This window comes from Erpetoichthys calabaricus, chromosome 9 (genome assembly GCF_900747795.2).
Source record: "Erpetoichthys calabaricus chromosome 9, fErpCal1.3, whole genome shotgun sequence".
Classification (NCBI taxonomy): domain Eukaryota; kingdom Metazoa; phylum Chordata; class Cladistia; order Polypteriformes; family Polypteridae; genus Erpetoichthys; species Erpetoichthys calabaricus.
Window position 1 is genome coordinate 32,666,561 of NC_041402.2, and position 27,354 is coordinate 32,693,914.

Consider the following 27,354-nt stretch of genomic DNA (forward strand, 5'->3'; position numbering starts at 1 on the left):
ATATTGTAATCTTTCTAGTTAGCCAATAAAAAGTGTAATTTTGCTTAACTTCTTACCAAATCAAGTACTACGAACTTTTTTCAAAGATCAAAGAACCGATTTCATATGCATAGAACTATTTACAGAAAAAATGGTTGTTTTTGAAGCAATGGTTCTATAAGGATCCACACAACACAATAAAGTGTGTCATTACAGAAACAATAGTGTAGCTGATTGGAAACAACCACTGGAAGCAGCCTTCTAAATACGCTGTTGACCTCAGTCCTGTTAAGAAGTCATTGCTCCAGGTTGTCACAGTAACATGTTGGAGAACAGGAAAACCTTTTAAACATCACACTGACAGTGACTGGAGTGGAAATTTAAGTTATGGTTTCTGAAACAATAAGGCAACGCATTCCGCATGTGGAGGACATTCAGGCCACACCTATTTGAAGTCGCTCTGGAATATTATGAGGATTTTCATAAAAGCTGCGTAAATGGGAAAATTCAGTTGCATTTTTTTCATATTTCCACAATTTGGACAGAGATGAGCAATGACTCTTGGCTGTGTGAAACACTGAGTCATTGATGATGACTGGAACTTTTAAAAGATTCACAGTAACGATGCTGAAACAACTCTCAAGGGGATGTCGGCTTTCTTACTTGTTACTCGACACCCCGATGTTTTCGCCCTGTAGGATTACTGTCAAGATTGCTTGGATTGGGCATGTTTCAATATGATTTTTTATGATGGAATTTAAATAACAAGACAGAAGCGCAAAACATCGTCCCGGCATGTCCGACGGTAAGTACACTGACGCTTACCACACTTTTATTTCAGGGTGGTTCGTAGTATATGAGCGAATACCGTTCACTAAGACATCTAGACACCAAACTCGACGACTACTGTGCATTTAGCCCGATCGCTGCAGCTGCACCTTAAGACTCGGCATTATGCGCAGCTATCTACTCCCCCAAATCTAGCCAGGCTTTCGTGTGCGCACTCGCCGTCTCTCGAAAGTGAAACTCCTGAGCAGAGATCGAGAAAAAGCGAGAGGCTCGGGTAGCCGCACGGTGAGTGGGGTGTCGGGGAAAAGAAAACGAGTACTGTCAATTGATGGACGTGCGCTTCTAATTAGCTGCCGGGTTTATGCTCGAGATTGTTTAATCGGAAATTGTGGGAGGAGTGGGGTCGAATGGGAAAGCATCGCTCAGCTATCGGCGTTTTGAGAAAGTGACCGAAGTGCGTGGCAACTTGAAACAGGTGGAAGAAAATCGCGCAGCCAAGTAAAGTGCATAGCGGCGAGCCACGTGAGTGTGCTGCAAAGTCCTCGTAGAAACGCATCTGACCAGCTGGGCCTTCTCGGGTGTTCACATCTGAATTTCGGTGGGGCTGCTGGTATTTAGTAGGGCCTCCGCCCTGCAGGGTCTATGCCAGATCATTACTGTTTTTGTTCAAAAAGCGGTATGGCAAGAGTATACGTAGGTCTGAAATCACCTATTATTTTTGTCCATTCACGCTAACGGCTTGTTTTTATTCCATCCGACTGCTGATTCCCGTTAACAGCATGACATACCATCAATGATGAGTTCCGAATTACCATTATGTAAATTAATAGTCATGTCAGTTGATCTGTGCTGCACCAAGTACTTTTGCAGCATTAAAACGTATAAAAGTTGGATATTCCTTTGTATCGTGTAAGATTCATTCATTAAAAAACACTAAAGTAGCACATTCTAATAGGCATATGTTTCCCTTGCTGTCAAGTTAATTGCAATAATTATAACTGAAGATACACAATTTTTTCATAAACGTTGACTCCTGTATTGCACCTTACTTTTTTGCACTAATGAGCAGTTTTAACACACTATAGGCTGTCAGCTATTTGGCAGCATATTTGGTTAATCTAAAATGCTGCCCTTTGGTCAGAAATTCCAGGCGAAAAAGTGGCATAGTGTTATGAATGCCTGTGTAAACATGATGAAATTTCAATTTGCAAATGCGCAATAACCCATGGCAGAACTGCTCAATTGTTATGATAAATCCTCAGCACGCCAGCCTTTCTGGTTTGTCATTGCTGTGCCATAAGCTTTCAGACCTTCAATAAACATCCTTAACATATCATATCACAAGACAAGGCTAAGCAAGTGGCTTCAGGTTTTTCAGGTGGTCAGCCTGCATTCCTGCATGATGCTGAAAGGAAACCTTTAAATAACTTCCTTTTTTTTTTTCTTTGTTTCTAATTTTTGCACAGGCTTGAGCAAGTGTAATGTTTACTAACATATTTTCTGCTTTTTCCATAGCATTGTGTGGTGCCATTTGCTTGTCTTTGGGTTACAGGTGATTCTTGCTGGATGTTGTGTAGACTTGAATAAATGTTCAGTTTGTAATCATTGGCCCAGATCCTAACTCATCGATTTGTAAATTAAAAGCCTGGGCTACTCTGCAAATTCAATTTTTAATGACAAACGTAGAACACTCTGAAGGCTCAGTTAGTTTGCGATGATTGGTCCTAACCAGTGTTGTGTAAATTACCCAATGGCTATGCTCGAGTCACTTTACAGAAAGATATCTCTACTTTTCAGAAAGCTACACGATGAGAAGTTTTAAAGTTTCTAATATTACATGTACTTAATTATCAAAAGTACAAGTAAATGTATGACCTCTCTGTTTTTATAAATATAGTCAAAAAAGTTCTTTCCAACATCATATAATTCAGGCTACCTTCTCTTTGCATGTGAGTCATATTGCAGTCACTAAAGTGACAGCCTAGCAACTGCAACATGAAGCAGTGACATTCACAGTGTGTGGGCATCCTACTTATTGTATCATAAGTGGGGTAAATGCAAGGTGAGGTGTGCAGCCTTTCCCCATTTAGTAAGGGGTTCATTCATTCAAAAATGACCAGTTGTTAGAGAATGGCCACCAGTCCTCTGAAGGGAGACTGCCAGACTGTAGGAAGTAACAGTTAACCAACATCAGCAATGAATCGCTCAGTGTTCCATTCCTACTGGTTTTGGATCCTCACAAGAGGAGCTGGAAACAAGCCCAAGGCTTCTGAATCAGCATTGGCCACTTCTCCACCTGCGATAAATCGAATGGCGCTTGCTCAACTGAGCAAGCAGGATGCTTGATTGCAACTGCAGTGAAGAGGGCATCATATTACATAGGGCAGACTCTCTCCTTAAGCCTTGGTGCTCATCCTGGATCACTTGGGGAGGAATGAATGTAGGGAAGGATCTTTGATGCTTAGAGAGGGAGAGAAATACAGTAACTTTGTAAAGTGATGCCTTCTCTATTGCCACATGTGTTAAAAATTTTAAGGGGTATGACCAGACCTTGTGGTGGCCAGCAACACTTCTGAGATGGCTGAACTTTCAGTCTGGCCACATTCAAAACTTGACTTACCTACTCATATTTATGGAATAAAGGCTTCTTCTTCTTCATCGTCTACAGAAAATTGCAACTCATTGCCTATTGTTGCTGTTCTCCCTGCCTCACCATCATTTTTTTTTATGTCTAGCATTTGTGTTAGGTTTCATGTAAAAATTAAAAGCATTTACCACAGTCATGTATCTTAGAATGTAACTCAAAATTGGCGTTCTGAGTTAGTTGATGACTGTGAATGTAATCCCAACCACCCATAGCTGATAGTACTGATGAGGGCAAACAGGCTTCTTGACATGAAAGGCACCAATCATATTCCTGTTCTGGACATCACTAACAAATAAAGACTGTTCTAATGTGAATTCTGAAGATGAGCCAGTCTCAGTACGGTGAAATTACTGAGCTGTGTGGCTCTCATGGGAAGGTGATCACCACAGATCTTTCAGCAGCCGATGGCTGCAATGTGTAGTGGCAGATGAAGAAAATGGAATGTGTATAGGTCAACAATATTTAAGGATAAGGACAGAAGAGGTTCCTTGGTGCAACACCAAAAGGAGAGTCGGATAAACTGACCTGGGTTAAAAATCAGAAGTGCTAGTGACCAAAGATGTAAGCAATCTCAAAATTTCAAAGCCAGAAGCTTGTAAGCACAAATTCTAAGTTTTAATTTCCTAACGAGAAAAAGAATCGCAAGGTAATTTGTTGTTTCAAAAGTTAAGATACCCGCGGAACATGAGCCACCTTCCTGTGTTCATTTTAAATGTATTACTTATCCGTTGGAGCTCTGTTTATGCCATTATTTACCTAAATACAGGTTTTTGTGGTCATAGAATCTAATTTTGGCATCAGTTTTTTTATTAGAGATGCCATCTTTTTTTTTTAATAAGCAAATGTTATGCTATGAAACAACTCTTAGAGGTGCATGGAGCTGATGTTTCACAGCAATGGTCATCCGAGTTTGTGAATAGTTTAAAAAAAATCTGTTTGTTGCTTTTTGTGTTCTCATCTAGTGTTTTAGATCCTTTTTACAGCTTTCACTTTGATTCTTAGATTAGTGTTTATATTTGAAAGATGGGACTGATTCTCAGTATTGAACTGGCATTTTTGGATATTTCTTCTCCTGGTCACCTTCTTTTATTTGGAAGATACAAAACAATTAAATACATTGGGAAATATGACATCACATGTAACGCGACTGTTACAGACCTCATGGTGTCTGAGGATGATTATGAGAGCAATTAAACCAGGAGGTTACTTCAAAAACCCAAAGATGCAGTCAGATAGAGCAGGGAGACATGACACAGAAGCCTTGAACCAGATCAAAAGGATGAGACAAAAACTTGAATCAAAATCACAAAGTTAATATGAGTCATGTAATGACAACTTGTTATATTACAGCTAGGGTTTGTTCATTTAAAGTTTTGTATTATTTACTACTATGTGTAATAAATTGTTCAGCTATGTTCATTGTACTTTGTGGAGTCCCAAGAGGTGGGGCTACCACCCCCAGGCTTAATCTCCTGAAGCTGAGCACGGATCCTTTACTAGTTCGTTGAAGTTCTATTGAGTGCATAATTGTAAATATTGGATTTTCTGGTTCTTGGATGATTTTGCTAATTTGCAATGCATAATGGGCCATGCTCACCCAGGACTGCCTTTTTAGATGACTCATCTCTGCCTTTTTGGTCTTTTAGCCATTTTTATGTTTGTTTGTTATCTCTATAAATAATTGTCTTTTTAGGTGGATTGGCGATTCTAAATTGGCCCTAGTGTGTGCTTGGTGTGTGAGTGTGTTTGTGTGTGTCCTGCGGTGGGTTGGCACCCTGCCCAGGATTGGTTCCTGCCTTGTGCCCTGTGTTGGCTGGGATTGGCTCCGGCAGACCCCCGTGACCCTGTGTTTGGATTCAGCGGGTTGGAAAATGGATGGATGGATGGATAATTGTCTTTATAAAAGTTACTTTGTAGCTTCCCTGACAATGATTTTAATGGTTCATTTGCCTAAAATGACGTTTATGTGTATTCTATACAGTTTAAAGAGATTGTTTGAAAGTTTTAAGGGCAGATCCTCATTTTGGATCTTATTAGGCCAACGCCTGCTTGTAGAGTTGGTACATCAGACTACTTCTGACAATTCTAGACAGGCTGGGAAGGGGTGGCCTAGCTTGTGGAACCTTTAGGGTGCCTCACAATCTTTTCACTATAATTATGCACTTGAACCATAACAAAACCAGGGTGGTAAAATAATGTTAATTATATTGAAAATGTACAAAAAATTAACAATTAGCTAAACTTCAGACAGATCGTGACGTGAAGTACCCATCAAAGAGCAGTAAGTGTTCAAAGTAAACTTGTACAGATTACACTGGTCTTGTTTATGTTATTCAGTATGTGTGTGTGTGAGAATTTCTTACAGGAAGGCCTGATATTACAGTATATAATAATAATGTCTATCTCAGAAAATGGATGGATGGATGTTACCACATTATGTGATGAACTAATATTCCATCCAGTACAGGATCATGCCTTACACATGTATTTCAGTTTAGGCTGTGACTCCTTACAGATCAGGTTTAAAAAGTAAATATTTTGACTAGCTTAAATTATCTTATCTTGCTTTCACTCACAACCTAATAGCAAGCTGCCATGATGATTAGAGCTTTGCAAACTGACCCAAGGTAACCAGTCATGCATGTTTGCATTTAAGTGTGCATTGTGACTGGCAGGATTGGCTGTTGACCCCACCCCTAGCCCCTCCCTGGTGAAGTCACATGAGGGGAGCGGCAAGGCATATAATTAAGAGGGCCTGACTAAAGTTCTTGGCTATTCTGTTGTACTTAGGTGCTGAAGTGACTGCCAGCCCTTAGGTGATTTTACTTTGTTATTGATTTTACTTTGTTATTCTTCTCTTTCAGACATTTTTGGCTCCATTTTGCATTTTTACCATTACTTTGCATTTTGGACTTCACACCTCATTACACTTGTTTTTTTTTTCATGCTTTTTCCTGTCCAGCTTGTTTTTGCAGATTACAGTCTTTCATAATACACTTAAACTATTATTACCTGTTTTTCATTGCACCTCTATCCTCTCATGCTATTCGGGGTTTTAGTGGCTTGTGTTACTGCCTCACTTACCCAGTTGCCATATGTATGGGGTTTGCACATTCTCATTATGTCTCTGGGACTTTACTGTGGGCACTTTCCACCTAAATTCCCAAGAAATGACAAATGGGTGTAGAAGCATGGCTGTCTGCACAAAATTGTCTGTGATGCACTGCTGTCCTGTCCAGGGTTGGTTCCTACCTTGGAGATCATGCTGCTGGTATGCGATCCTGAATAAGTCAAGCAGATTTGAGAATTTTTTTCTAATGTCTGCAGTCACATCGTGGCATGTGTTTCATTCTAAGTGTGATGGGGCAGTGATGAGCTGGCATTCCATCCAGATGCATCAGACTACCTTGCATTTGTTTCTTTGATGCCTCAGTTCTGACTCCTGCAGCTCTGAATCTGAAGGCTAATTGTTTTGATGGATTTTATTTGCTTAATCTGTTTTCCTCAGGGATGTTGGTGAATATGTGTACCAAAAGGCTTGTGTGTCACAATCGTCAATTATGTTGTTTGAAAATCACAGCCTTATTCAAGCAGAAAAATCCAACCCCTAATGCCTTTGGGAGAAAAAAAAAAAAAACAAAATGAAGAGAGTAAAACATTAGAAAAATTATATATTTGGATTTTATTTGTTTATTTTCATTTATTTTGAATTGTACAGCTCAGTGTCATAGTGGGATCTCCCATGTTTATTCTTGTTTTTCTCAAGTTGAGAAGAAAGCCTTGCTTTGCAGGCACAACCAGTAGTAATGGCCTGTTCATCCCTTTGGAGAGCTTTGGTTTACATAGTACCTGCCCGATTTTATAATGGAATATTTGGGTAGGGTAGGAATCATTTTGTTTCAAAGTCCACCAATCAGGTAAGGATACAGTCTCCAGAAATATTTTACCAATCTTGTTAAATGTTGATGCAATATTTCCCCATTGGTTATGAACAGAAGAACAGCCACCTATCTTCTTGTATAACCACAGCCTTGAACTTGAAATACTTCGACCTCCTACAAGTGTTCACCTCCTGCATTGTGTGCTTCTCTTATCCCTGCTTTTTAACCTTATTATCCACTGCCCATTTTCTAACCAGCTTATCTAGTTCAGATGCCTACCCCTGTAGCCCCAGGTCCAAGGTAGGGAACCAGTCCATCACAGACCTATCCTCACCCACACACACATATATATATACATATATATATGAGCCTTGTGGCAATCTGCAGCTGCTCCTCATTTGTGAAACATTTCTCTGTCTGAAGGTGTTTTTTTTCTGTAATTGGATCAGTTCTGAAACGTGAAAGTGCAGCCCAATGCTCACAATATTTAGTTCTGTAGTATGTACAGAGTTAGTCCAACAGACCTTAGCTGATGTATTTATTTCTCATTTATGTTAATTTGTGACTCAAAATTGGCCTGGTGTGAGCACATGAATGCGTGTACACCAGTGTGTCTGGTAAAGGACTGGCATCACATCAGAGGTTTGATCTTGCATAGTGCACAGTGATTACCCAAACATTTACTGGGTTAACTTTACAAATGGCAGAGCACAAGAACAAAAACTTTTAGACTTCTGTGATACTAGGGTGTTGTACTGTGTTAGCCATTATGGATGTAATGAGAAGTCAAGCAAAATGTGAATTTCCCATTGGGATTAATAAAGTATTTATCTATCTATCTATCTATCTAAAATGGCACCTTTTATTGGCCAACTAAAAAGATTGCAATATGCCAGCTTTCGATGCAGCTCAACCCCCATCTTCATGCAGTTTGTAATCAATTACAATTACAAATTACACACTGCCTGAAGAAGGGTCCTTAGTTGCCTCAAAGCTTGCTTATTGTAATCTTCTAAGTTAGCCAATAAAAGGTGTCATTTTGCTAGACTTCTATGAGAAAGCAATCATCATCGTATCTTATCACGCCACTACCGTATCCAAGTAAGAGTGGCATCATTAGCATCTTCATCAGATCATGTAGGGCCTCAGGAACATTCACAGAGAATGTGGTCCATTGTTTGTGTGGGCTTACCACAGGGACAACAGCGCTTGTTGTGAGGCCCCATCTAAATAGGTTGTCCCATGTTTTGCCTACCTTTGACCTAGCTCAGTTAAGCGCGACCCAGTCTTTCCTGGAGAGGGATGTTCCACTGGGTAGATGCTGTTGAGGTGTAAGTAGAGCTTCATTGGGAGGGCTATAGTCAGTCTTTTACCACCTCTTGAGCCAAAGTGTTGTGGACTGCTTTGGATTGAGAGGTTCCACTGTGGCGAAGCTCCAAAGAGAAGGTAGTCAGTGATTTACTTTACTTAGTGGCTTGAACCTTTGTACTCTTGAACTGGTTTCTTGTTCGCATATGGGGAGTGTGATCCCGGGCAGTCTGTATAAAGCAGTAAGGCACGTTGTTCACAATGTGCCGGTGATGATTCGACATGCAGTATATTTAGCTCAGGGTCAACCTTGTTGGCATGGGTTGACCTAGCCCACACTGGTGCGAAATACTCTGCAGTTAAATAACAGAGTGCCATGGCCGTTGATCGCAGGGTCTTAGGGTCTGCTCCCCAGGATATGTTTGCTAGTTTGCTAAGGAGATTATACCTGCTGGATATCTTCTTTCTGAGTTTAAGAATATGTTCTTTAAAAGAGAGTGTCCTGTCCAGGGTGATGCCCAAGTAAACAGGATGTTTGGTGTTCTTCAATACTTTGTTGTTCCATCTGATCTCTAGAGTTGTGTTTGCTTGTCTGTTGTTAATATGGAAGGTACAGACCTGTGTCTTCTCTGGGTTGCATTAAGGAACCATTTAATGTAATACTCTGAGAGGATGCTGAGGGCATTGGTAAGTCTCTTTTGGATATCTTGGAAGGAAACAGACTGGGAGGCTAAGCAAAGATCATCTCTAATATTGGTGAAAACCAGCTGGTCGTTGGTGTAGATACTGAGCAGAATGGGAGCCAGCACTGAACCTTGAGGAAGTCAGTTTTTCTGATTCCTCCGACAACTCTTTTTACCATTGATTTCTACATAGAACCTTCTGTTGACAAGTAGTGACTTGATTACATGAACCAATGGAATGTTTTGTATGGTTCTAGCAAATTTCAGAAGAAGTCCTCTGTGGTTCACTGTATCATGGACAGCAGAGAGGTCTACAATCACTGCCCCTGTAATTAGTTTCTGCTCAATCCCATCTTCAATGTATTGACTTAGGTTCAAGACTTAGCCGCAACAAGATCGACCAGGGCGATAGCCTGCTTGGTCTGGTGACATTTGATCCTCGATGGTTGGGTATATGCGTGCCAGTATCATCCTTTCATATACCTTATATAAGATGCATAATAGTGAAATTGGGCAGTAACTTTTTCAGTCTTGTGGGTTTGTTTCAGGTTTCAGTAGTGCCACAACTTTTGCTCTTCTCCAGCTCTTCGAGATGCGATATGATACGGCACAGATGTTAAGCAACAAGAGAAGCCACTCCTTAGTTTTATTACCAAAGTGCTGTATGATCTCTGTTGTAATCTCGTCTAATCCAGCAGCTTTACCTGGCTTCAGTTGTTTTAAAGCGTCATTCAGTTCTTCTATGACAAATGGATCAAATTGGCTGTCACTGGTGTTCATGACTCGATCCATGTCTCTTTTCATTTTCTTGAGATAACCTTTTTCCTTACTTAAGTAACAACTGGTGTGCCACCTCATTAGGTGTTACAGCTACCGTATGTTTGGGAGGTTTCTTATCAGAGTTTAGTTTGCTAATTGTAGCCTAGGCCTTTTTGTTACTTACTACTAGTCATATCGATACTCATTATGACTTCCTTCCACCGATCTTTCCTTTCCCCACTTAACAATGTCATTAGGGTTTCCCCGAGCTCTATTGTATTTTCCGCAAAGGGGTCCTCATTATAGGCTTGGATGTAATCTCAGTAAAGAGCCTTGCTTTCTTCGCTGAGGCCTAGGCCTATACTCTTTCCTATAGCCCCTTAGGATGGAACTCTGCATAACACTGTGGGACACTTCTGATATTTAATATGTTAGCTTCCAGGTCTGCTGTAAATTTCTCCCAGTTGTCTTTCTGAAAGTTAAACCTTGGTTTTGATTGTGTCTCTCTAGATCTTATTATGGGCTTGATGTCAATTAGGATGGGCCTGTGTTGGGATTTAGGTATGGCATTTGTGGTGGACTTTTTGAAGTTTAGTGTAGTGTCTTGATGAGGCAAAAACCAGGTGTGGTTTCCAGTTTCCGTTGTTTCCAGTGAGCACTTTTGAAGGATGGCTTGTCTTCAGCGTTGTAGAGAATTATGAGGTTATTAGCTACTGCCCGTTCTTCAACAGCTTCACCATTTTTATTGGTTTGACTGTATCCCTAGATGGTACTGTGACAATTAAGGTCACCTATTATGAGGTGAGCATTTGGTTCAAGCTGGACTGCTTGAGGCCAATTAAATGGGATTGGAGGTGGCTTGTACACCAAGATGATGTTCATGTGTTCCATTTCCACAGCCATTTTCTCAATCCCTTCATTTGTAAAATCTGTGCTTGCCAGGATGGTGGATTTGACCTGGACATATATCGCACTTCCGTGAACTGAGCTTGGATGAAAGATGACAAGGTCCATTCCTGGTATTGTGGGAGGTGCAGAGGTCTTATGGGTCTCCTGCAGGCATATAACGTCAGCATTGAGTGATTTAAGGAGTTGTGCTTTGTTGGCAAGCATAACTTCAGCATTGAAGGTAACAACTATAAATTTGGACATCTTCGGGGCAGAGGGTTTATACTTTTACCACCCCTGGATAAGTGCAGTGAACTGTGTAGTGTAGCAATTGGTCTATGTCTGGTAGGGCAGATTAACGGGGGCAACACGAGAAAGTTTGCTACATGCCCCCTATGAGGAAGCAATAAGAGGATATGGTCAGAGTGATGCATTTGATATTATTTATCATGATTTTTGATGAGGTCCCACATAAGAGGTCACCAACAAAATGAAAGAAGTGGTAGTTCAAGCATTGTGTGCAGCTGGGTACAAAATTGGATAAAACACAGGAAGCAGAGGATATGGTGTGAAGAACCCTATCAAAAGTAGGTGCTGTTAAAAATGGTGTCCTAAAGGGGTCAGTGCTGGGGCTGCTGCTATTTTAATATACATAAATGATCTTGTTTAAGCCTTGTAATGCACTGGTGGGGCTTCCCCTGGAGTACTGCGTGCAGTTTTGGTGTCTGGGCCAAAGGTATGCCCTAGGTATGCCCTATATGCCCTGGACTGGAACCTTGTTTTCTGGCAACATACTTTATACAGACCTGTAGATCAAAAATGCACTTTATACAGACCTGTAGATCAAAAATGTAAAGCCAAGTGGGTGTGTTATTGGAGTAACCATCATATCTTCAAGTTGTTCAAATTATAACAAATCTGAAACATCAACTCACATGGCGAAACCCAGCTGGCAAGGATTCTGCAGTTTTGGACTACATTTTGGTCAACTCCCGCTTTCGATCGTCGCTCAAGGACGTCTGGGCAATGCGCAGTCCAGACTGTGGATTGGACCATTACCTTGTACGGGCCAAGCTCAAACTTCGACTGCAACGGGCCAAATGCAAATCACGTCCTCCAATCAAGCTGGAGTGGAAAAGTCTCCTAGACCCTGTCCGAAAGGCCAAATTCCAACTCCAGTTATTCAATCGCTTTGGAGCATTGGCACAATCAGAGGATGTCAACGTCGAAGAAAGACAAATTTCGAACACCATTATGGACTGCGCCAAAGAAATGTGTCCACAAACTCGCCATCGAACACAGCCATGGATATCTTATGAATGCTTGGATATGGTAAACGAACGAAAGCTAGTCAAACTGTCCAATTTTGAACGATATCGGCAGCTCAACAGAGAAATCCGTCGCCAGATGAAAAAAGAGCGAGAGGCCTACTGGAACCAAGTGGCGGCCGACCTGGAACAGGCAGCCTCCAAATACGAGTACCACACGCTCTACCGAACTCTTCGACGACTGAGTGGAAAAGCCAAGTCAACAAATGACAACATCCAAAATGCCGATGGAACCTTCGTTCGATCACCAACAGAGCGCCTTCAACGATGGAAACAATTCTTTGAGGAGCTCCACAATCACACCCCACCACAAGGCGCACCTTTGGAACCACCAAGTATCGACCCGCCAGAGGTCCAAATGTCTGATGCTGAGCCAACTATGGAAGAGGTCCGGGCCGCCGTTCAAACACTGAAAAATGGCAGGGCATCAGGACAGAACCAAGTCACGGCCGAAGCGATCAAGGCTGGTGGGGACCCATTACTCCACCGATTGCTCCTGCTCATCTGAACCATCTGGCGTACTGAATTAATACCACAATCATGGAAGAAGGCCACCATCGTGCCAATTCACAAAAAAGGCGACAATCGAGATTGCAAGAACTATTGAGGCATCAGCTTGCTCTCCATTGTCGGAAATGTCTTCATGAAGATCATACAATTAAGGCTGCAGCAGCACCGCGAACAGACCAGTTGGGAGGAGCAAGCCGGATTCAGGCCAAACCGCGGCTGCAGTGACCAGATCTTCACCCTCCGTCAACTGATGGAGGAAAGAATCCGATGCGGGAAAAGAGCAGTCATTGTCTTCATTGACTTTCGATCTGCCTTTGACTGCGTCCACTGGCCAGCACTGTGGAAAGCACTGGAGACCGAACTTGTGCCTCAGAAAGTCATCAAACTCCTCCAGGAAAGCTACGCTGGGTCCTCCAGCCAAGTACGCATCCGTAATGAATTATCCGATGAGTTTACCATCCGAACTGGAGTCCGCCAGGGAGATGTTGTTTCTCCACTGCTTTTTAACGTCGTAGTCGATGCCATCATGAGAAAGGTCTTCGAAGGCAGACAAGGACTCCAGTATGGTGAGGATGGCTTCCTGACTGATCTCATGTTCGCAGACGATAGTGGCATCCTGGCCAGCGACGACGCGGAGGCCACGGACGTTCTCTGCAACATCGCCAACATCGCCCAGCCATATGGATTGAAAATAAACATAGACAAGACGAAAGTGCTGACAACAGACGGATCGCAGACAAATGTGCAACTCGATGGTGTGCAGATCGAGCAGGTCCAAAAATTCAAATACCTTGGGTCGCTGGTCCAGGAGAAGAAAGTGGCGTCCACAGTAGAGGTCCACAGTCGAATTGGTCAAGCAACCACGGCATTTGCTTCCCTAAAGTGGTGCCTGTGGAAGCAAACCAACATCTCCAACAAGACCAAAATTCGACTCTTCAAAACTCTGATTTTGCCAATTCTTCTCTATGGATCCGAGACGTGGACACTGCTCAAGCAAGACCTCAACAAACTCGAGGTCTTCCAAATGCGATGCCTGCGACAAATCCTACGAATTTCACTCTGAGACCGAATACGAAATGAGGAAATACGTCGCTGGGGTGATCAGCAGCCAACAATCGAGGAGCAAATTCAACAACGACGACTACAGTGGTTTGGTCACGTCTGCAGAATGGAAGGCAGCCGGTTACCACACAAACTCCTCTGGTGCGATCGACCCACCCAGTGGAAAATCCAAAGAACAGCACCAAAGAAAACATGGCTCAAGCAGGTCGAAGACGATATCAGAAACCGTCGACTCAGCCTCGACGAGGCTAGAACAGCTGCCATGGATTGCCTTGCATGGAAACGCCTGCAAAATGAAATCCGACAACCATTGGCACCCACAGCAGTGTACGGGCTTAGGACCAGGTCCAGACCAAATGCCAGCTAGGGACCAAAGAAAAGAAAAGAATAACAAATTGGAAAATGTGGATTTGATGGACAAAGAGTCTGCTGTTTGTAGGTCAATTGTTTATTTATTATGACTGCATGTTTACATGTCTTTGGGGTTTTTTTCTTGAGATTGTGGTAATTAAGGAAGGAGTAGCCAGCATGTAGGGATTCATTGCCCTCTGGTGGAGCACAGTGGTATTGGAGAGTAATCCTATGGTTTATCTGATGATCATTTTGAATTGACTTTCCTTTTTTATTATTTTGCTTGGTAACTTTTAGCCGGCTCAGTATGAGTTAAGCGTAGATGTGTGTGTTCCCTGGATGAGTGTCTTAACTTCTGACAACATATTTCTATGAACCAGTTGATCCAAAGTTTAAGGCTAGGGGTCTGTGCTGTTGGAGTAATTGGAGTAAGCATCACATCTTTAATTTGTTCAAATCCCATTAAAACACCCCATTATTGTAGGGAAAGTACATCATCATATTGGACAGACGGTGTTTACCACATGAGCCATATATCTTCCAAACTGAACTTGATTATTCCATAGCAAGCTTTCAGATGGCTCAAAGTGAACACCTTGGGATGGGGTGAAGTTGGCACCCAGCCTATAAATAGTTCATTTAGGGACTTTATGGTGCAAGCATCAAAACGGTAAGTAGTTTTACCTTCTTGGAATGTCTTTTTTTTCAGTTTATAATGTCATAACAACAACAACAATATCAACAACATCCACATTATTATCCACATTACTAACCGAGAATGGTAAACCGGATGGACGCAGGGACATCCGGCCATGGGCCGTAGCCGCAAAAAGATGTACTGCGCAGGCGCCGCGAGAGGCGGCCGTGACCACAGAAAAAAGGAGTGAGCACAGAAAAAAGGAGTCAAAGAAATGAGGCGCCGCGACCACAGAAAAAAGGAGTCAGCACAGAAAAAAGGAGTCAAACGCAGGCGATGCACACAGCGCCGCACGAAACCCATTGCACACGAAACTAGCACACAAAAAAAAAGAAGCCGCTCGCGCCCCACAAATCCCACACCCACCTCCAAGACGGGACACACACAAAGAGGACGATTCAACAAGCCCCTGGCACACAAAAAAAACGAACCCGCAACCCCACCCCAACCCCCCCCCCCCCACAAGCAACGGACGGGACACACACAAAGAGGAGGATTCAACAAGCCCCTGGCACACAAAAAGAAAGAAGACGCTCGCGCCCCACCAATCCCACCACCCCCTCCAAGCAACATCCCCCCCCCCACCTCCTCAGACGCCGGCAAAGCACACAGCGCCGCACGAATCCCATTGCACACGAAACGGGACGCACACAAAGAGTAGGATTCAACAAGCTCCTACCACACCAAAAAAAAGAAGCCGTGACTGCCACACCGAGCCCATTAGAGATGAAACGGAACAGACTACGGACATGGCACACGAAACGTTCACAACAACGACGAATCAGACCCACAAACACACTAACATCAATAAGAAGTGACACCCAAAGCCCCATTTCTAAAGGAACCGTCCGTATTAAACATACGTCATCTCAACACCTTCACACTATGCAGCATAGGTGGATCTCCTTACAATAAAGCACTATTAACTGTTCAACTGCAGAAAAGGCTCCATATTAACAGTGAGTGCGATCCTCCTTATTACTTATCCATATTTCTTACGCTGAAGAACAAACAAGTCATGAATACACGCTCACGGGTACAAAACGATACGGCTCGGATAACGGGACCAAACACACGAACCCACATGAAAAAACAAAATACACGGCGGCGCATACAACGCGCTTCTGAAACTCCGGGAGAAAAAATGTCTCGGCTCCAAAAACGCAAAGCTCAACTAACCCCGTTACAGAGACGTGCCCAAATGGACAGACACAATGAACGTAGACGCATACAGCGCGCGTCTCAAAGTGCTGCATCGAAACAGGCACGAGTTCAAACCGAAAGACCTCGCGTCTCAGACATACAAAAACGGGAGCGAAGAGACAGCATAAATGAACACAGACGTCTACAACGCGCATGTGAACTGCCGGAAAACAAGCAAGCAAGGCTCCAAAAACATAAAGCTCAACTGACCGACATACAAAAACGGACAAGGCTCGATACAAACAATGCACGACGTAGACTGAAACGGACTTTTCGCACAGCACAGACGAATCGATTACACCTCCAAAATAGCGCGTCCCAAATACTGGACATGCAACAACGCGCCTCTCAAACGCCACAAGCAAAACCTGCCCGTGGCGGACATCAACGCCAGACACCTGCTAAACGCTTGCGCCACTTGGCTGACAACGCCTTCAATAATGAGTCCACTATTGAGGAAAATTCATTGGGATTAATGAATGTCATCTGCAATCATTGTCATTCACTTAACTTCCCTGAAGAAGCAACTGGCAATACAAGTAATGAATTTACACGTTGTTGTCAAAAGGGGCAGATTAGACTGCCTCCTTTACATTCATATCCTGAATATCTACAGAAGCTTCTAACTAACGATGTACCTGAAAGTAAAAACTTTATGAACTGCATTAGATCCTACAATAGTTCATTTGCTTTTGCATCTACCGGAGTAAATATCAGGCCACCAAAAGGCAATGGCCCATACTGCTTTTGCATATGTGGACAAATATTGCATTGCATTGGAACAGTGCACCCTGAAACAAATCAACAACACAAATATGCACAAATCTACATCCTAGATCCACATGACGCAATCTATCAACGAATGAACCTTCCATACCCCTTTTAACACAACGCACTATATTATGTCCAAAAAATATTAATGTGATCTAAGCTCTGACAAAGTTGACTCTGATGACGACAATGAACATCTGAATTTCCCCTTAGAATATTTGAACACTATTAACCCAGCCGGATTACCACAACACAATCTTAGCCTTAAAAACGGAACAATACTCATGCTATTAAGAAACCTTAACACTAAACAGGGTTTATGCAATGGCATACGTTTAGTCGTCAACACCATGACACACAATGTTATTCAAGCAACAGTTCTTACAGGATCACATGCTAACAATACTGTTCTCATTCCTAGAATTGACCTTACGAGTTCTGAGCTAGAATTACCTTTTACATTGAAACACCGACAGTTCCCCATTAAACCTGCATTTGCCATGACCATCAACAAATCACAAGGACAAACCATCAACAAGGTTGGCATCTACCTCTCTGAACCCGTTTTTAGACATGGACAACTTTATGTTGCCTTCTCACGTGTTCGACGTTCATCTGACGTTAAAGTTATAAATGCTCCATGCCAAGGAAGACTCATTCAAGGACAGGACACCATCTTTACTACTAATGTTGTGTACAAAGAAATATTCCAATAAACCATTACTCTGTGCCAAACAATTTATTGTTTGCTTTCTATATGCATCATCCACACCTGCACACTATTCTATATCTCATTCATACATCTCACTCTTTGTCATGCCCCAGCGCCAGGGGTTGGCGAGCGAAGCGAGCAGGGGGCGGAGCCCCCTAGTTTATTTCTATAGCATATTTTCATACATCGATATACCTGTAGCTCAGTGCTTTACAAGACATCTGCAGGGGTTTCAAGCCCAAAAGACTACCCAGCTCCAACTAGGCATTCTGCTATAACATAAATGTTCTTAAGTCATTCCTCATTGTTTCCAGGCTTTGTCTCAGAGGATCCCACACAGTAGATCGCATGGACAGCTGGGGCACCCACCTTTATTTGAAGCATCATTGGTGGCTGCACTGTGCTTTGATCAGGTGGTAGGGGGGCAAAACTGCACAGAAAAAAACAACTCCACAGAAAAAAATAAAAAACAGAAAAGAAAGCAGATAAATGGAGAGTCATATAATGATTGCAAGTCCATGAATAATATGATAATTCTCTGCATGTGTTGTGTTTTATGAGTACAGATAAAATGCACCTACACAAATCCAAATTAAAAAAGTGTGTTTTTATGAGTTTTTTTTTTTTAAATCTTCCACAGTGTTTGCCTGTGAATCTCTATTGGTAAAGTATTCCAGATTTAAGGTACATAACCGCAAAAGGCCGCCTCACCATTTCTTTTATGCTTAGCTATTGGAATAATAAGCAGACTGCTATTAGCAGATCGAACGGTTAGGACCTGGAGTGTAGGGGGACTGGCACTCCAAAGTATACGAAGGAGCAAAGATTATTTTAAGCTTTACACACCATTAGTAGTATTTTAAAGTCTCTTTTAAGGGACACAGGTGTTTAGAGTAAATGGTACTAAAACTGAAGAGATTTGTTCAAATTTTCTTTTCCTAGTTAAGATTCTTGCTGCTGCATTCTGCACTAACTGCTACCAATTGATGTCTTTCTTAGGTAGTCCTGTTAGGAGTGCATTACAGTAATCTAGTTGACTGAAAACAAAAGTGTGAATTAATTTCCCAGTGTTTTGCAATGTTACAAGTGCTCTGGGACGGCACAGTGGCGCATTGGTCGCTTCCCGGGTCCTCCCTCCGTTGGGTTTGCATGTTCTCCCTGTGTCTGCGTGGGTTTCCTCCGGCTATTCCGGTTTCCTCCCACAGTCCAAAGACATGCAGGTTAGGTGCATTGGTGGTCCAAAATTGTCCCTAGTGTGCACTTGGTGTGGGGGTGTGTCTGTGCATGTGCCCTGTGGTGGGCTGGCGCCCTGCACGGGGTTTGTTTCCTGCCTTGCACCCTGTGTTGGCTGGGATTGGCTCCAGCAGACCCCCATGACCCTGTGTTAGGATATAGCGGGTTGGATACTGACTGACTGACTGACAAGTGCTGTGACATTTACAATGTTCCCTAAGTGAAAAAAATGCAGTTTTAGTAATCTAGTTACTGTGAAATTTAAAGTTTAGGCCAGAGTCCAGACTTTTAATATAACAATAATTGATATTTCTGGTATAGTCCAAAATCACACAAGGAATGTCTCAATGGGCTTAAACAGGCCTTTTTTGACAGCTCCCCAGCCTTTTAATACTAAGGGTTCAAGTTTATTTCTAATACACTTAGATTTCTGTTTTTTCCTTATTAGTTTGATAAAGTTACTACTCATCCAATGGTGATAGCAGATGGGAAGTATTTGTATTAATATATCAGTTTTAGAATTGTCAGGCAGTTACTGTATGTTAAGTTGCTGGACTTTTAGTCACCTTAGTGATCCTGGTGTTGCCTTGAGTGAGTGGCTTCTGGGTTCATGTTGTTTATTTCTGTATTGTGAGGCTTCTGGGCAGTTAGGGTTTACTGCAGTAGAGCCCCGTATGCAGTAAATAGATGTGGAGTTTGTACTTGTATACCATTGTGTTTTCACTGGACACTGCTTGTTTGTGCTTGATTTTTTATATGTGCTTCTAGGATGGGAGACCATCTAAGAAAAACTTGAGTTGCTGCTGGAAGAAGTGTTGGTGAGGCCAGCAGGGGGCGCTTACCCTGTGGTCTGAATGTGGATCCCAATGCCCAAGTGCAGTGAGTAGGACATTGTGCTGTACAAATTAACGCCATGTTACAGTTTAGGCGTAAAATCAAAGTCCTGACTCTCTCTGGGCATCTTTTCAAAAGAGTAGTATGTTTCCTGATCTCCTGATTAAATTTCCATTCTGGCTCCTTAACCATTCCCTGTCTCTAATTGAGCTAACTATCTCTCACACCTTCGCCATCTAATGGCTAATGTGTGGTGAGTGTACTGGCGCAAGAATGGCTGCTGTCACGTCGTCCAGGTGGATTCTGCACATTGGTGGTGGCTGTAGTGGTTCTGCACTGTCTATGCAAAGAGCTTTGAGTAACTAGAAAAACACTACAAAAATTAATCAAAGGATGCTGTATTTGTATAGCGAGTGTATGTAATGTGTGTGTATGTAATCATTTCTGCATTGTGTTTGTCTAGCCGAGAAGACAGGCTTAGTTACTGGTTTGAGAGGGCCATGGCTGAGGTGTCTGTTAGTTTTAGTTTTAATTGACCTGAAGTGTTTACCAGAGAGGAGTTTCTGGAATAAGTTGGGTGAGATGAGTCCGTGGTGATCCGCTTGACATGGTTAATGACACGAGATGTACACAGGTCTGCCACAGATGGAAGAGCACAACCAATTATTTTATTTCACCTTCAATTAAGGTTTTGTAAAACTGAACTAGGATTGGCTGGGAAATATTTAATTTCTTTAGTCTGGACTACATCTAGACACCCCATTTAATGTCCTGGATTGAGAAAAAAAAAGATAAATAATGAACAATTAGTCTTTATTCCATAGAGCGTTTGTAGAATATGTCTTAGAGTCAGAGCTCCATTCTCTTCTTAAGCAGTTCCAGTAAAGAACGATGACTTCCAGTGGTACAGTTTTGGGCAGACCAGAAGGGTCAGGGCTTACAGCACTTTCGCCGGAAGTAAGATCACTTATCTTCTGGGAGTTTCATGTCCATTCTAAGGAAAACAGAAGCCATGTTACGGATGGTGTTTCACTATTTTACCCTCCATGAGAAACTGGACCCAAACCGATAAAGTAACACCCAGGCTTGTGCGTATGGCAATATGTTAGCATACAATTGTGACTTTTCAGACATTACGTGTTAGTATAGTTACAGTATGTTTGCAGTGTGTGTGTGTGCAGCTGTGCTTCATTACAATGCGGTTTGTAGAGGTGCAGAGTTTTGCACATTAAACATTGTGTTTTGTATAGTGGGTCTTTTGTGGGTATACATGTACATGGGTGTGTGCAGGGAACTCTGTGTATGCCTGCCGCTGTGATTGTATCAAGGGTGTGTTGAAATGCATTCTGTTCTTGGTGGTATTTATACCAAATTGTGTATTTAGATTTATGTTAGATGTTGTTTGTAAAGATGCAGACACTCCTGGGATCCCCCATAATTTTGCACCTTAACTATACTAATACATGTAATTACTCTCTTATTGTTGAATATAACTCATTGTTACAAAAGTATTTCAAAACTAAAAAAGTAAAAAATTATTAAAGTGCTAAGTGTACTAATTCACCTGAATGTTATGCTTTGTCTATATTTTTTAACCTGCTGTGTGTCCTTGAGTGTGCTTCATTAATTCCTGTCCTCTGTCACTTAACCACTTGGCTTCCTGACCTTAGCCGAGGTTGTGTCAAACTGTTTATGACATCTGCTTTGAGGTATTGTTCACTTTGAACTGATTGTCAGCCCTAAAGGCTTCTTGTACTTTCTTGCAGTTGGATAGCAAGCTTTCCTCTGTCTCAACTTTGCTGTCATGGATGCCTCCTGGTCTCTTCTTCTGGTGACCGGTGAGTGGCCCTTCATGTCTGTGTTTCAAAGCCATCATGCCACAATTCCTCCATCCCCAAGTCAGGGGGAGGAGACATGGGAGGAATTCTAATGTCATTTTACTTGCTAGTTAGAAAGCCAGGAACATTTGGCTTGTTTCTCCTCAGCTGTCCTTCAGATCTCACTTGGACTGTCCACTGCTCCCAAGTTTTGCAGTGCCCTCCATCCACTGGAAGCACACCTGAACTTCTCACACAGACTGCAATATCTGGTAAGTGTGCACTACCTTCTGAGATATCAAGAATGGCCATGGGCGGACCTGATTCACCTTAACCATTCAGCACGCTGGGCCATGTCTCAGGTGAGCACAAGATTCTTCATGCTAGAACTCGTTTTAGGGAGGGCAGTATTTCTACATCAAGGTTCACCATATAATTCACTCACTGGACATCAACTTGAGGTCACTGCAGTCAAATCTTGTAGAGGGCACCATCTTGAATTAACATTGTATGGGATGTCATTGTCACATACATTGAGGCCTTCTGATTATAGAATAATAGCCTTCTGTGCTTCACACAGAACACCATTACAGTGTTACCGTGTTCCCAGAAGGAGGTGTTTCATCTCGCAGGGCAGCCTGGATATCATCGAGAGGAGTCACAGCGCACGGCTCAATGGCAACTCTGATCTGTACCGGGAACTGAGAAGGATGGCTGCGAGGGCTCTGAGGGCAGATAAAGAGGCATTTGTTAGAGGAATCTGTGAGCAAGTGACACACCATGTCTGGTCTAGCGACCCACGTCCTGTTTACAGAGGAATCGAAGCATTACGCACACCTGAATCTGTTGCTTGGAGAGTCGCAGTCAGGGCAGCTGATGGAACAGTCCTTACGGATGACACTGCAGTTGTGACCCCCTGGGCTGGCTACTTTGAGCAGTTGTTCAAAGCTGATCCTCCGGCTAGGATGTTGGATATCTCTGGGTCCACGGTTCTTGAGGCTGATCCTCCAATCAGCTGTGAACCAACCAATCTCACTGAGATTGCACAGGTGGTGAACCAGCTGAGGGGGGGAAAGGCTGCAGGGATCTGTGGTATCCAGGGTGAACTTCTCCAGGCTGGTGGTAAGGCTGTCCTCCAGGCATTGCTAGCAGTCTTTGCTTCCATTTGGGAGACATCATCCCAATTGACTGGAAAACGGGACTTGTTGTCCCTATCTGAAAAGGGAAGGGGGATCACCTGGATTGCAGCAACTACAGGGGGATAATACTGCTCTCAGTGCCGGGTAAGGTCCTTGCTAGGGTCGTTCTCAATAGGATCCGTGATCACTTGCTCACCTACCAGCGACTGGAACAGTCTGGATTTACGCCTAAGAGGTCTACCATCGACCGCATCCTGGCACTGAGGGTTCTCATAGAGCACAAACGCGAATATCGGCAGAGTTTCTTTGCAGCCTTTGTCGATTTTCGCAAAGTGTTTGACTCAGTTGATCGAGCTGTCCTGTGGGACATCCTGAGTGTTCATGGGATCCCCTCGAGGTTGCTGGATATCATGGCTGGCCTGTCCACTGTGCAGAGTGGAGGCAGGACATCTGCATTTTTCCCAGTTGATTCTGGGGTTCGTCAGGGGTGTGTTCTTGCTCCTACTCTGTTCAATGCTTGTATGGACTGGGTGTTGGGTAGGGTCATTGGGTCCAGCGGCTGTGGAGCATCTGTTGGTGAAGAAAGATTCACGGATCTTAACTTTGCTGAAGATGCTGTGATCTTCGCGGAGTCAATGGAGGTTCTGATCGGGGCGCTCGAGAGACTGAGTGAGGAGTCTGAGTGTCTGGTCTTGCGAGTGTCCTGGATAAAAACCAAGATCCAGGCCTTTAATGACCTCTTGGGCACAGCCATCAGCAGTGTGTCTGTTTGCGGAGAGAGTGTTGACCTTGTTGAGAGGTTTACTTACCTTGGCAGTGACATTCACGTCTCTGGTGACTCTTCCTGTGAAGTCAGTAGACGGATTGGGAGAGCATGGGGGGGGGTCATGAGGTCGCTGGAAAGGGGTGTGTGGTGCTCCCGATATCTATGCAAAAGGACGAAGGTCCAAGTCTTTACAGTCCTGGTGCTTCCTGTCTTACTATATGGTTGTGAGACATGGATGCTATCCAGTGACCGGAGATGAAGACTGGACTCCTTTGGTACTGTGTCTCTCTGGAAAATCCTTGGGTACCATTGGTTTGACTTTGTGTCAAATGAGTGGTTGCTCATGGAGTCCCGAATGAGGCACATTACCTACATTGTGAGAGAGCGTCAGTTACGGCACTACGGCCATGTGGCGCGTTTCCCCGAGGGTGATCCGGCTGATAAGATCCTCATTGTTGGGGACCCAAGTGGCTGGACCAGGCCAAGGGGTTGCCCACGTAACACCTGGCTGTGGCAGATAGAGGGTCATTTCCGGAGGGTAGGACTGGACCGCATGTCTGCCTGGGGGGTTGCCAACTGGGATTCCAAGCTGTTTCGACGTGTAGTGGGTGCGGCAACGCACTGTACCAGTGCATGCTCCCCAACTTGACTTGACTTCTGTGCTTCTGTAACAAATGAGTTCTCTCTCAGCCCAATTTGTGGCTACTATCCATGGTGGAACCTCTTACTCAACAGCAGGCTCTCCCTCTATTATTCTTGCTCTGTTTGTCTCTGTCATTATATACCCAGAGATTACCCTAGTTACATTTCACCAGGAAGTTGTCTTTTGAGTATAACATGTGTATATTATATCTTAAAACAGAAGCATAACTTCCCGATTTCATACACGGTTCCTGTGCATTATGAGGAAGTCTTCCGGGTGACCAATGTGACAAGATTGCTGGTAAGTGTTCTTGAAGATGACTGCACTTCCCCAGCAGTCTTAACAATTCCATCAATGTGGCACCATCCACGTCTCATGCCAGTCTCACTCTCTTCACTGCAGATTCACAAAGGTGTCACAGAGGCTTCCCTCCAGGAGCTCTGGCTCTACATCAACAAAGAGGTCCTCAAGAAGATCCTGCAGGTGCTGCCTCAGAAGCATCCATCCCGGTCATACGTCCAGCAGCTTGAACACCTCCTGGGTCTCATTGAGCAGCTCTTCCCTCAGCCCAAGGTGAGGCGGCTGTGCCTCCTGGCTAGTGGAGAGCAGGGCATGTACTGAACTCGCTGACCACCGTCATTCCCCTCCTCTCTTCCAGGAAGATGAATGGCCTGAAAAGATTTATCAGATTTATACAAATGTGATGGACCCATATCCTGCAGCCTGGAAAAAGGTGACACCTAAAGCACTCCTGGATAACTGCCTCAGGGTCATGGAGAAGCTCTTCCCATGTATCAACCGAAAGAGAAAACGAAAGCAAAGCACAGACTTAAGTGCCTAATAAAGTACCTTAGGTTCTGTGGTGGTGCCTGTTGAGTGCTGACCTGGTGGAAACATTACTTGTAACCCACTTTGGGGTGCCTCATCCAATCTATTGCATGTTATCTTCAATCAGAGCCACTGTGCCACCATTTCCATTTGCCACCATCACTGTGCTACATATCACCAGCACTCACATATGCTGCCATCACAGTACTACACACTCCATGCACTCCTGTGTGCCCCTATCACGTGCTACATATCACCCACACTCCTGCATGCTGCCAAATCTTTACTATTCTTTGGTGCTACATGTCAACTGCCCTTTGTTTTATGTTGCACGTGACCTACTTATCTGTAATGCAGTTATTCACCCAACACCTGTCTTCTGTGTGCCATGTTTTAGTCCATTTCTCGGTGTCACTACCACCTAATATCGACGGCACATGGCAACTACTAACTGCTTAGTGCTAGTAAGGTAGCTGCTGTGTGTCACCCAGTGTGCTGCCTACACTTAGTTGTTGTGAGCTGCCACTACTGTACTATACCCTCTCTGCTAGACCTGCTTGTTCTGTGCCAATATTGTGCAACACAGTTTCCTGACTTCATGCTGCAATGTAGGGCTTCTGTTGTGCTACAAGTCACCTTCACCAGTGTCCACCTTTTACTTTCAACTGCCACTACCATATTCTGTTCTGTCATTGCTGTACGTCACTGCCTTCACTGCACTGTGTGTTACATGTTGCTTATTCTACTGTGTCCTGCCTCCACTTGCCATCACTATGTGGCACACCACCTTTGCCTCACAGTATGCTAACTACATACTATTGTACAGTTCTGTTTTCACTCCACATTGCACCACCACCACTTTGGCCATATTATAGTCTGGCATTGCTGTACAGCACAGTGCCTGCACCACACTGTGCACTTACTTCACTGTTCTCTATGTTGCCTACACTCCAGTTTAGTAGCTCCACCTGCATCTCTGTGTGGCACACCTCTTTCCTCTCATCATATGCTGACTACATACTATTGTGCACTCCTGTGTGCCGTTTTTACTTCACTCTGCACTGCCATTCCTGTTCTGCCATTAGTAAGCAGCATTCATCACTCTGCTGTGCACTGCTATTAGTGTGCTACATGTCACCTGTGCTCTTATCTGTGACCTTCACCCAAATGTGCTCCACATTACCCTCTCTCTCCACTATGTGTTGCCATCACTGTGCAATGTGACATCAGTGTTCAGCGGTTTACTAACACTACAGAACAGAATGCCTCTTTGACTGGATACCACTGTACAAATCTCCCCTTGCTTCTATATTACTGTACACCACATCTTCTTGACTCTACACTACCGTGTACACCTTCTTGACTGTGTACTGTAGTGGAACACATTTTTTCTCCACAGTGCCATATACACCCTGCAGTAGATAGATCGATAGATAGATAGATACTTTATTAATCCCAGGGGGAAATTCACATACTCCAGCAGCAAAAAATATTAAATTAAAGAGTAATAAAAAATGCAGGTAAAAAACAGACAATAACTTGAATAATGTTCAACGTTTACCCCCTCTGGTGGAATTGAAGAGTCGCATAGTTTGGGGGAGGAATGATCTTCTCAGTCTGTCAGTGGAGCAGGACAGTGACAGCAGTCTGTCGCTGAAACTGCTCCTCTGTCTGGAGATGACACTGTTTAATGGATGTAGTGGATTCTCCATAATTGATAGGAGCCTGCTGAGTGCCCGTTGCTCTGCTACGGATGTCAAACCGTCCAGCTCTATGCCAACAATAGAGCCTGCCTTCCTCATCAGTTTGTCCAGGCGTGAGGCATCCTTCTTCTTAATGCTGCCTCCCCAGCACACCACTGCGTAGAAGAGGGTGCTCGCCACAACTGTCTGATAGAACATCTGCAGCATACTTTTATATTTAGCTTGAACAAATCATTCCACCTACAATCCACATACTAATTTTGTCAGGAAAAACTCCATTAAAATTTGGCAAAATGGCTGTTGTTGCGGAAGCGTCCCTTGTCTGTCTGTCTGTTAGCTGACATCTTCTCAATGCCCTGGCTGTTGTCTTCTCCTGGTGCTGTCAGATTGCACAGAAGTTCGAAGGGTGGAAGATTACAGAGGGCCACAATTCAAAAGTCCCCCGTTTCAGTGGGTTAGCAGTTGTGTTGTTCCAGCATGGCTGGAGTCCAGTGGTTGTGGGGTTTTCAACTACCGTTGTGTGGGAAAACATTTTGTAACATTAAAGTAATATTGTTTAGATACAATAAACCAACCAGTGTCTATCCACGAGTGTCATCCATCAATTTTGATAGGAATCTCTGGAAACATGGAGCTTAAGAAATACTTTATCAAAGGCTAATGAAGTGCAATAGTGAATACAGCAGACAAGAATGTGTGATAAATAAATTACATTACAATAAGTACAAATACAATATTGTATATGAAAAGTAATATTTCATAAGAAGGATATGGCTATGAATGCAAAGCTTATTGAATACACAGACCCCAGAGACTTACTGAA

General features: G+C 43.4%; 1 protein-coding gene across 4 annotated transcripts; it reads left to right on the forward strand.

The window, feature by feature from the left end:
• Positions 1 to 410: 410 nt before the first annotated feature.
• On the forward strand, positions 411 to 27,117 carry il34 (interleukin 34). Of its 4 annotated transcripts, none has more exons than XM_028809251.2 (6): positions 411 to 784; positions 21,402 to 21,473; positions 21,621 to 21,724; positions 24,220 to 24,300; positions 24,403 to 24,573; positions 24,659 to 27,117. In XM_028809251.2, exons 2-6 carry the CDS (start codon positions 21,440 to 21,442, stop codon positions 24,839 to 24,841), a joined length of 573 nt encoding a protein of 190 aa, XP_028665084.1. In that variant the 5' UTR covers positions 411 to 784; positions 21,402 to 21,439; the 3' UTR covers positions 24,842 to 27,117. The 4 variants fall into 4 exon arrangements, with proteins under 4 accessions (XP_028665084.1, XP_051787458.1, XP_028665083.1 ...); XM_051931498.1 differs by lacking the exon at positions 411 to 784 and adding an exon at positions 921 to 1,062 and having other exon boundaries at positions 21,410 to 21,473; XM_028809250.2 differs by lacking the exon at positions 411 to 784 and adding an exon at positions 921 to 1,053.
• Positions 27,118 to 27,354: the final 237 nt, after the last annotated feature.

Coding starts and splice junctions, on each gene's coding strand:
- il34 (XM_028809251.2), top strand. CDS start 21,440: ATGGATGCCTCCTGGTCTCTTCTTCTGGTGACCG. Junction 21,474..21,620: donor GTCTCTTCTTCTGGTGACCG/GTGAGTGGCCCT, acceptor GTTTCTCCTCAG/CTGTCCTTCAGATCTCACTT. Junction 21,725..24,219: donor CACACAGACTGCAATATCTG/GTAAGTGTGCAC, acceptor ATCTTAAAACAG/AAGCATAACTTCCCGATTTC.